Below are 11,345 nucleotides of genomic sequence, written 5' to 3' on the forward strand. Positions count from 1 at the left end.
TTCGAATCCGTTGAGTATTTTACTAAGGATAAAGTATTGACATTTACAAGAATGTGCGATGACCAAAAGAAGTAATAAGACTAAAACATGGAGAAGAAAATTTGATCATGAATGTCCAGCCTTTGCTACTATTCATATGATCAAAAGACAACTCTTTCCCTAAATGCTTGGTATATGGTCTTATGATTCAAATTGTTTATACAATGTTTCAAGAGATAGTCCTAACTTATTTAAATGTTTAAATAAAGTCAAGAAATATGTAAAACTAGTATAGTTATAATTGTTCATAGTTGATTCGAATATTTGAATAAAGTGTATTATCGTGGAATATGTTAGAGATAGTGCCAAAAAAACTATGTGACTAAAAGAGATTTGTCAGCGACATTAGTGTTGAGATTCAATCATTAATGGTCTTTTTGAACGTTCTTGTAACTATAAGGGTGAATTAACCTCGAGCATGGATCCCAAGTCAGACAAGCTCACATGACACATAATTAGTAAGTATCGTCACATTTGATAGTTGTTCACATGTGAAGACATCATAGTTAATAGAGTCATCTCAGAAGATAATCATCCATTATGTAAGATAATGTCCCCAGCTAAGTCTGATAGTCATACAAAGTCAAGAGGCATTAGATTTTCTTTTCAATCCTTCGATTGAGCACACTTAGTTTTGTTTGTTTTAAATTTGAGAACTTAAGCTGTATAAGTCTTCATTTGATTTGACGATTATTAAGTAGAGATCTTAATATATGATAGAAATCAATCATTTCAACTAGCGTATCACTGTGTTCTCCTTTTACATGTTTGGAACACACTTCCCAAGTATTAATTTACTCAAACCTCCATAGTCGGTCATACTCTTGGAAGTAAGTAATGATTTAAAATTTTCATGAGCATAAGTGGATTATCCATAGAGATTGGACATATCATAAAGAATACGCAATCACTCATGAGTAATTAAATGGAGATTTAAGTATTGAAATAACCCATACTTAGAGATTACTTCATAGATAAAATCATGAGTAATTATAAGATGATAATATCTATTATTCTTCAAACTAAGATGCAAGTGGGGTTTTTGTAACGCCCGTAGATCCGGGCTAGTCAATTTAGAGATAATAAGGGTCGAAAACGACTTTTCGACAAAAAGATTATTTAGAATAAATAATCTTAACCAAGTTGTAGTATATGTTACAAGGTTTTCGTACGTATAAAGAACACTGAAATCCGAGTTATAACGAAGAAGTTATGGCCCGTCGAAGGTTCGCGACGGAACCGGCACGACACCGGAAAACGTAAATAGTGAATTTACGATAGAGCGATATTCAGCCTTAGCGATCTAAAAGAAAGTCGTAGAATACGTTAAACCAAGAGCGTCTATAAAAAGAACGCCGAAATCTGACTTCGTATTAGGAAGTTATGATTTCTCGAAGTTTCAGATTAGCAATGTACAACCCGAAATTCGAATAATAGATCAAGCGGTTTTTAGCGACACGACCTAAACGAGAATCAAATATCTCGTTAAGAGTAGCGTAACGAGAAAAAAGATGGGCGAAAACGGACGTCAGATGAAGAATTTATGAGAATTACCAATCCTATCCCGGCCTTTTAATAATGTAACTTTTAAAATAAAGTCAAAATTAGTCGACGAAGTCTAAACGAAAGTTGTAGAGTACGTTCCCGCCTTCGCGTGGATATAAATAACGTCAAAAACGGAGCTCGTATGCCAAAGATACAAAATTTTAAAGTTTGTAGTCGAAATTGCAAAGTCTGATAAGAACTTGATGACGTGGCAACATCTAGGCCATCCGATGTTGGTTCAGGAGTCGCTTTGGATCACGCCACGTTACCCTCGCATACGCCCCGCGTCCGAAGAAGTTACGCCCCTCGTAGCTCCGGTCTGATCCATCCGATGGTGCGAGACAGCTGGCTTCAGCTGACATTCTTATCCGAGGCGTACGCCCAGCGTTTCGAGAGGCTTCGCCCCCTATAAATACCTACGAGGGTCTCCGGATTTTTCACACCATTCTCTTTCTCTCTCTAAATTACTTTCTCTCTCTAAGGGTTTTAACCCTCCCCTAAGCCTAGGTGATGCCCTAGCACCCTAAGGAAGCCCCGAGGCTCCCGGAGTCCCGAGAAAAACGGTCTTTCGGTTTTGGAAACGCTGCTTCGAGCAAAGCTCGATTTTCTTTAAAATCCGCTGTAAGTGAGCTACGCTTACGCAATTTTTAATATAGCTTTCAAATAATTATAGTAATGTTATTAGGTCCTTAAAATAATTATTTGGACTATTATTATGAGTTATATAAGTATCGTTTTACGCTTATATAATAGTAAGAATAGTCAGACTATTAATTAGTCGCGGTTATCGTTAGACTAAACCCTAGTGGTATTAATACTAGGTTTTATCGAAGGAAAATTGTTTTGAGAGTATCGAAGCGTTGTCCGAGTGCTGAGTCACCACTGTATCAGGTGAGTGCATGGTCCCTTTCATCTTACACATAGATATGAAGTGTTTTAATATAAATTTCGTGCTATGTGTGCATATTGTCTGAATACTTGTTGTCTATGCTGGTGAAAGATTTTTATACATGTTTTAAATGATGTAAATTGTATAAAGTATTTTATATCTACAAAATATGTTAGGTAAAACATGGGTAGATGAATGATGAGGGGTAAAAGCTGAAATAAAGGAACATTAGTAGTATGGACCTAGTGCCCTATAGGTAAACATTGGCAGCAATGCACCTAGTACCCTATAGATGAGCACTGGCAGCTGCGCCACAACCCGTAGATGTTTTAGATCTACGGTAAACGTCCTAGCAGTTACGCTCTAAGGACAGTATCGGCAGCTGCGCCTAATAGGGAGCCTTATGACCATGACAGTAGCGTTTAAAGGTCAATACCGGCAGAAGCGACTCATAGATAAAGTCTCAATTCTAGCAGGTGCGCCCAAGTGATAATATTAGTAGATGCGCTTGACCACTGTGTCATTGGCAACAATGGACTTCATGTGGTTTCCTTAGGATGATCCTTAGGAATGAATGAACAAGGGTTAGCTGATCCTTAGGGTAAATCCTTAAGAAGATAATGGGAATGGGTAATTAGGTTGATTGTTTGATGTTTAAATATAATAATTATATTATTGTGGGTTGAAAACCCTATATACTCACCAGGTTTCCCAACCTGACCCACCCAGTTTATTTGTATCACAGGTGTCGATATGAAATTACAATGCACTGAGAGATTTAAAAGAGATGTAGATCACTAGTGTAAATGGATGTAAGTTCTGTTTATGTTTATGTTTTTGTACTGACAATGACATCCCAAATGCTTTAAAAGTGAATAAAAATACATTTCTTTAGAAATGCTTTGATAACGCAATTATCGTGTTTTTCTGGGAACAAATTCCGCAACATTTTTATTAAAAGAGGTACTCTGATTTTTATAAATCATAAATAAAATCGGTCTTTTCTGACCGTGAAAATGGGGATGTCACAGTTGGTATCAGAACATTAGTTTAAGTGAACTAGGAATTTGTAGGATTTCTATACTTCAACTTAGAATGCTAAGCGATGATTGTGAGGTGTGAGCACTAGCTTATTTTAAGAATTGTGCCTAAAATGCTTTTATGTGCTAAATGTTTGTGCCTGATGTGCTGTTATTTGTTCGGATCTATGGTCTATTGCCGACCGGATCTGGAAACCTTATGTGTTTATGATTCTAAGCATTTAACTAAGATATTAGAACTAGCATATACACGTTTCGGAGTGATAAGGATGATTTAAACGTCAAGCCTAAATAAAGATCTAGATTCACCTTATCCAGTGCATAGATCAAGATGGCAAGGACGCGTAGCGGAAACGTGAATGCAAATGGAAACCGAGATCAGCCCCCAGTGATACAGCAAATACGATTCGTAGTAGAAGTTGCACCTGAGCCAATCCACATGGTTGGAGTACAAGCCATGATGCGGGCTATGTTAGCTGAACAAAGGGAAGAAATGAGGCAGATGTTGCATGAAAATAGGGAGGAACCTACAATAGCAGTTGAACAGCCCGAATTGAACAATGGGCAGTCAGAAGGAGGGAACTACAGTGGGACCGTTGGTCAAGCCAACCCACCAATAGTTCAACAAAACAACCAGGATGACAGAGTCGAGAGGAATGGATGCAAGTACAAGGATTTTCTGACTTGATATGGGCTTATTTAGTCATAGAAATTATTCATTATCTTATTAATTATTGTTGATTTTATAGCATTTTATGGACAAAAGGTACTTAATTAGCTTAATATTTAAATTTCAGCAATAAAAGACATGCTTGGGTGAAAAAGGAAGAGGATATAGTGATTGGGAGCTTAGAGATTGAAGGTTAAAGAAAGAAGCTGAAAAAAAGAAGGAACTCGACGAGTTTTTAGCACAAACTCGACGAGTTGGTTAGAATATTCTCGATTTAAGGATGCCTTGCCGTACACACTGTATACACGAATTATTGAAGAAACTTGTCGAGTTATTCTAAAAAAAACTCGATGAGTTGGATCGATTTTTGGTAACTATAAATAGATAACTTCTAGGCCCGAAAACCTAACTTTTGTTGGAGGCTAGCTGCGACTTTTGAAGATCAGAAGGGTTCTTAGAGCTGCTATTTTCGAGATTTCAACATAAGAGACAATTTCAAAGATAATCAAAGGCAAACAATCATTCTTCTTTTATTAATCTTTGTTTTGAACCATGTTTGAATCATTAGGTTTTGAAATTAGGTTATTATTTGCTGTAGATATGAGCTAAAAGCTTTTTACTTCTTTTTGGATGAGATAATCTTATGAACATGGTTTGATTGAGTGGTTGAATTGATATTAATTTGGTTATTCATCTTGTTAAGCTTATTAAAGATCCTTATGTATTGATGATAAATGTTTTCAGTTAACAAATAAGTGATTGAGTTGTATGAATATCTTCTTGATTACTTGATTCATATAGTTTTATGAATATAAGATTGTATGCCTAGGAATAGTGAATATGAAACTAGGGTTAACTAGAAAATGTGTAAATCAATGTGTGAGCATGTGTGATGAACAACCATACATGAGTTGATTGAATTGAACAAATTTGATTAACTATTGTTATAAGTCTTGCTTGATACGAACTAAACACTAGGAAACTTGTTAATCTATTCACTTGATCACTGTTTGAATTAACAAGTCTACTAAAGGATTGGTAATAATAAAAATGAACCCAATCACATTAGGAATCAATAACCATTGACATATTAATTCATTTCACTTGCCACGAAATCAACCATAGGAATAAGTGAATCGAATCTAAACAGAAGTCTCTTTTATCATTGAATCTAGTTGTCCTTTCTTGTTCTTCTTAGTTGTTAATTGTCTTAGTTTGAAAGTTAATTGATTGATTAAGTTTCTAGTCTTGCAAAATTAGAGAAACCCTCCCCCCCTCTTTTATTAATTTTTTTTAATTAGGTAATACTAGTACTTAATTTGATTGTTACCGTTCCCTGTGTTCGATACCCTACTTGCTTAAACTATACTATTAATCAATAGGTTCATTGCCTTTCATGTGTTTAATTTATGTTTGAAGTAATAGGATTAAAACTAGTGCGCTTTACACACATCAAGTTTTTGGCGCCGTTGCCGGGGAACGGTTCTAATAGTTATCTTATTTGCTGGTATTATCGATACTTTGTGTTAGATCTTTCTTGCATAAAGTTACCTGTTTTTAGTTTTTAATTTTCTTGATTTTCTGTGTTTTTGCATTAAACTCGTCGAGTTTCTTCTCAGAACTCGACGAGTTTATTCTGTTTTCAGTTTCTTTAGTTCTTCGTTTCTGTTCGTTTTACGCTTGTTTTTCTATTTTGTTTCAGTTTTTTATGACCCGAGGCTCTAGTTCTACACTAGTGCCACCCGTAGAAGATCCGGAGTTGATTATTCTCAAAAAAGAGGAAAAGCAATCGAATCCGACACATCCACGTTTGGTGAAGAAAGCAATTCCGAGCAAGAAGACAACATGGCCCACATCGCCGACATACCAATGGGAGACTACAAGAAGCGCATAAGAGATGGTACCGGGCCAGGACTTGTGCAACCAACAATCCCAGCTACCGCCAACTTTGAGCTGAAGGGTCACATACTCGGACAACTAAAAGATATTCCATTCTATGGAAAGGAGCACGAAGATGCTTATAAGCATATTGAATAAGTTATAGACATTGTTGACTATTTCCACATGCCAAATGTGCCTCGCGATATTGTTTTGCTTCGGATATTAGCGGTTACATTCAAGGGAGCCGTGAAGGAATGGTTGAAATCTTTACCCCCCGGATCCATTTCAACATGGCAAAAGATGCACGAAGAGTTTATTGACCGGTTTTGTCCACCTTCCAAGATTGCAAAATTGCAGAAAGCAATTGCTAACTTTGAGCAATTGCCGGGAGAATCACTCTATGAGGCGTGGGAGAGATACAAGGGGTTGATAAGAAATTGCCCTCAAAACGACCTAAACGTGCAACAAGAGGTTTCCATCTTTTATGATGGTGTGAATGTCACAACTAGGTAATTACTAGATTCCCAAGGACCCCTCACAAAGAAAACACCAGCCGTCATTAAAACATTGGTAGAAGAATTCTCCAAACATTCAAGAGAGTACCATAATCCAAGGAACGATACAACTAGAGGCGTGGTTAACTCAGTTTCCGATGACATGGCGGAAATAATGGCCAAACTAGAAAGTATGGATTGAAGGATGAAAAAAATGGACCAATCCATCCATGCCATTAGGGTGGGTTGTGACAATTATAGCAGTCCCCATCTTACTAAGGATTGCGATATTGATGAGAACGGCAACCGGAAGGCACATGTTTGTTATTCAAGTGGCGATAGATTTGATGATGATTGGCGAAAGCCCAAGAAGGAGTGGCTCCCCTACGATGAGTACAAGAAGGCAAATGAGGAGAAGTATAAGCAAAAGCCACGCGGGTTTTATCAAAAAGAAGAACCAGTGCAAGAGAAGAAGACGGATCTTGAAGCTATGTTAACCCGATTTGTTAGTGCTTCCGAAAAAAGGCATGACGAGTCCGATGCGGCCATTAGAGATCAACAAAAGATGATGAAAGAGCACCAAGCAATGATGATGGATCAATAATCTCTGCTCCGTAATCAACAAGCTTCAATATCGAATATTGAAAAACAGCTCAGGCAACTTGCCAAACAATTCAACGAAAGAACACCGAGCGGACTCCCAAGCGTTACGGAAAAAAATCCAAAGGGCGCACACATTAACATAGTGACAACAAGGAGTGGGAAGATAGTCACACCCCTCACTCCAATCCCAAGTACAGATCTAAAGGAGGTACAAGAAAAAGATCAAGAAAACCCGGAATCGCAACCAGTGGAAAAAAACTCGTCGAGTTCTTGACAAAAACTCGACGAGTTCCGTACCTGATGAGAAAAATAAGTTAAAAGTTGAGCCATATAAGCCACCATTACCATTCCCAGGCCGAGCTCGACAAGAGAAGCAGAATGAAGACTACCAAAAGTTCCTGGAGCACATAAAGGCCTTGCAAATCAACATCTCTTTCATCGAAGCAGTCGCGCAAATGCCAAAATATGCCAAGTTCCTAAAAGAACTTCTCACAAATAGAAAGAAGATGGAGGAAGCATCCAAGGTGGGTCCTAAATGAGAACTGTTCAGCTGCAATGTTAAACAAACTACCAAAGAAAATGAGTGATCCGGGTAGCCTAACCATTCCTTGCCAATTCGGGAATTTAGCCACTAGCTATGCATTGGCCGATTCGGGGGCAAGTGTGAAACTCATGCCATACTCTTTCTTTAAGAAGCTAAACCTTCCGGAACCGAGACCAATCCGAATGGAGATCCACTTAGCGAACAAGACAGTGACATTCCCGAGAGGTATATGTGAAGATTTGTTGGTAAAAGTCGATAAGTTTGTCTTCTCGGCGGATTTTATTGTGCTAGATATAGAGGAGGACCATCAAGTGCCAATGATCCTCAGAAGACCATTTTTGAATACCGCGGGTGCCATAGTCGACATACGAGACTCAAAGCATACCCTTCGGGTGGGAGAAGACTCAGTTATTTTTGGAATGGATCAAGCCATGAAACACTCGAAGTTTAGTGATGATACTACTTTTTCGGTGGATGTCTTGGAAGAATTATTAGAAGAATGGATAGAAGACGAAACAAGTGAGCACATGTTGGCTCTAGAAGATGATTTTGATGCTGAGAGAGATTTGAAAGAGTTAGAAAGACTTCTCGAAGAATCATAATACGAAGAACTAATAAAACCTGTTGAACAGGAAACTCGACGAGTTAATATCAATAACTCGACGAGTTGCTATGAAAAATCGCGATCTAGGGAAAATTTTGATCTAAACTCGACGAGTTTTCTTCCAAAACTCGACGTGTTTAGTGTTCAAAGCACAAAAATGGAGCTGAAAACTTTACCAGAACACTTAGAATACACATTTCTCGAAGAGGGTGAGTAGAAGCCTGTGATCATTGCATCGGATCTTACCCAAATCGAGAAAGATCAATTAGTCAAGGTTTTGAAGAAAAGGAAGAACGCCATTGCATGGAAAATCACCGATATAAAGGGGATAAGCCCTTCTTATTGCTCTCATAAAATAAATCTTGAAGAAGGAGCAACGCCAGTGGTGCAACATCAAAGGCGATTGAATCCAAGTATTGAAGAGGTGGTTAAGAAGGAGGTGGTAAAGCTCTTGGATGTGGGGATCATTTATTCAATTTCTGATGGTCCATGGGTGAGTCTCGTTCAAGTAGTACGAAACAAAGGGGGGATGGCAGTCGTGGAGAACGAAAAGAACGAGCTTATTCCTACACGAACGGTAACCGGTTGGCGAGTATGCATCGATTATTGAAAGCTAAACGATGCTACTTGCAAAGACCATTTCCCTTTACCCTTTATTGATCAAATGCTTGAAAGATTATCCGGTCATTGCTATTATTGTTTTTTAGATGGGTTTTCAGGTTATTTCCAAATACCAATCGACCTGAATGATCAAGAGAAAACCACTTTCACCTGCCCTAGTGGAACATTTGCATACCGACGCATGCCTTTTGGGTTATGCAATGCGCCTGCTACTTTTCAGCGATGCATGACGGCAATATTTCACGATATGGTGGAGAAGTTTATGGAAGTATTCATGGATGATTTTTTTGTGTTTGGTTCTTCTTTTGATAATTGTCTTACTAACCTTGACTTAATGCTTGCTAGGTGTGAAAAGACCAATTTAGTTTTGAATTGGGAAAAATGCCACTTCATGGTTAAAGAAGGCATTGTGTTAGGTCATAAAGTGTCCAAGGCGAGGATTGAGGTGGATCGAGCGAAAATTGACACCATTGCTAAATTACCACCACCAACCAATGTGAAGGGCGTTAGGAGTTTCTTAGGTCATGTAGGTTTTTACTGTCGTTTTATAAAAGACTTTTCTAAAATAACTCGACCGTTAACTCAACTACTTTCAAATATGCACCTTTTAATTTCTCAAAAGAATGTTTAAATGCTTTTGAATTATTGAAGAAAAAAATTAACTAACGCCCCGATCATTATCGCCCCGAATTGGAATTTACCATTTGAAATAATGTGTGATGCAAGTGATTTTACCTTGGGTGCTGTGCTTGGTCAAAAAGTTGATAAACATTTTCAACCAATTTATTATGCTAGCAAGACCTTGAACCCGGCCCAAGAAAACTACACCACAACTAAAAAAGAATTATTGGCCGTGGTCTATGCTTTTGATAAATTTCGTCCTTATCTTATATTGTCTAAAACTACTGTTTTTACTGACCATTCTGTAATTAAATATTTGTTTGCTAAGCAGGACGCGAAACCAAGGTTGATCCGGTGGGTGTTATTGCTTCAAGAATTTGACATCGAGATCAAGGACAAGAAAGGAATGGAGAATGTAGCGGCCGACCATCTTTCAAGATTGGAGAATCCAGAAAGGGATGAGTATGACAACAAGGATATTGGGGATAGTTTTCTAGAAGAATATTTGATGGTGATCATGGGAGAAGAACCATGGTATGCATACATTGCAAACTTTTTAGTTGGGGACTTTCTTCCAAAAGGGATAACTCATCAGCAGAAAAAGAAACTCATTTCAGAAATTAAATATTATTTCTAGGATGAGCCATATCTTTTTAGGATTTGTGCAGATGGAATCATCAGAAGATGTGTGTTTGGCAAGGAGATTCACGACATTCTAGAGCATTGCCACAATGGGCCTGTAGGAGGATATCATGGAGTTCAATACACTGCTAAGAAGGTGTTTGATGCAGGATTCTATTGGCCCACAATTTTCAAGGATGCTACTACCTATGTGAGAGAGTGTGATGTGTGCCAGAGATCAGGAAATATTTCTGCAAGGAATGAAATGCCTCAAAGAAGAATCCAAGTGTGTGAAGTTTTTGATGTGTGGGGTATAGATTTCATGGGGCTATTTCCGTCATCAAAAGGGCACAAATACATACTTGTGGCGCTGGACTGTGTATCGAAGTGGGCCGAGGCGCAAGCGCTACTAACAAATGACACAAGGGTGGTGGTGAAATTTTTGAAGAAATTATTTTCTAGGTTTGGAGTGCCAAGGGCGTTGATAAGCGATAGGGGGACCCATTTTGCCAATGAGCAACTAGAAAAGGTATTGCAAAGATATGGTGTACACCATAGATTTTCAACACCTTATCATCCGCAAACGAATGGGCAAACCGAGATAACGAATAGAGCCCTCAAAAGAATTTTGGAAAGGTCGGTAGGCAGTAATAGGAAAGATTGGACAGATAAATTAGATGATGCATTGTGGGTATTTAGGATTGCATTCAAGGCACCTATTGGAACCACAACTTATAGATTGGTTTATGGAAAAAAAACTATCATCTACCAGTGGAGTTGGAGCACAAAGCCTATTGGGCTTTGAAAACATGCAATTTTGCCCCCAATGAGTTGCGTACCAATCGACTCTTGCAAATGAATGCCTTGGAGGAATTAAGAAACGAGTCTTACACTAACTCGTTGATTTATAAGGATAAGACAAAAAAAATGGCATGATGCGAGATTGAAGGGCAATAAGGAGTTTGCAGAAGGGCAAAAAGTACTTTTATATAATTCAAGACTCAAACTTTTTCTGGGAAAATTACGCACTCATTGGACCGGACCCTTCACAACTAAGCATGTTTTTCCATATGGGGTAGTTGAATTGTGGAATAAAGATGGGATAAGTTTTAAGGTAAATGGGCATAAGATTAAGAGATTTGAGGAGGGCAGACCCAAGGAAGCGGAAATTGA

The 11,345-nt window shown here is 38.1% G+C and overlaps 2 protein-coding genes and 1 non-coding gene across 3 annotated transcripts; 2 read left to right on the top strand and 1 right to left on the bottom strand.

Moving 5' to 3' along the window:
* Positions 1-6,412: 6,412 nt before the first annotated feature.
* On the bottom strand, positions 6,413-6,519 carry LOC111907196 (small nucleolar RNA R71). Its single transcript, XR_002855448.1, has one exon. It is a non-coding gene; the product is annotated as a small nucleolar RNA R71 (small nucleolar RNA).
* A 1,221-nt stretch (positions 6,520-7,740) lies between these two features.
* On the top strand, positions 7,741-8,307 carry LOC111907172 (uncharacterized). The gene has a single exon (XM_023902972.2). The coding sequence runs from the start codon at positions 7,741-7,743 to the stop codon at positions 8,305-8,307; it is 567 nt and encodes a 188-aa protein (XP_023758740.2).
* A 159-nt stretch (positions 8,308-8,466) lies between these two features.
* Positions 8,467-10,977, top strand: LOC128132304 (uncharacterized). Its single transcript, XM_052768824.1, has 5 exons — positions 8,467-8,518; positions 8,678-8,893; positions 9,029-9,456; positions 9,883-10,085; positions 10,209-10,977. The coding sequence occupies exons 1-5, from the start codon at positions 8,467-8,469 to the stop codon at positions 10,975-10,977; spliced, it is 1,668 nt and encodes a 555-aa protein (XP_052624784.1).
* Positions 10,978-11,345: the final 368 nt, after the last annotated feature.

The sequence above is a fragment of the Lactuca sativa genome, chromosome 2 (genome assembly GCF_002870075.4).
Source record: "Lactuca sativa cultivar Salinas chromosome 2, Lsat_Salinas_v11, whole genome shotgun sequence".
NCBI classification, from domain to species: domain Eukaryota; kingdom Viridiplantae; phylum Streptophyta; class Magnoliopsida; order Asterales; family Asteraceae; genus Lactuca; species Lactuca sativa.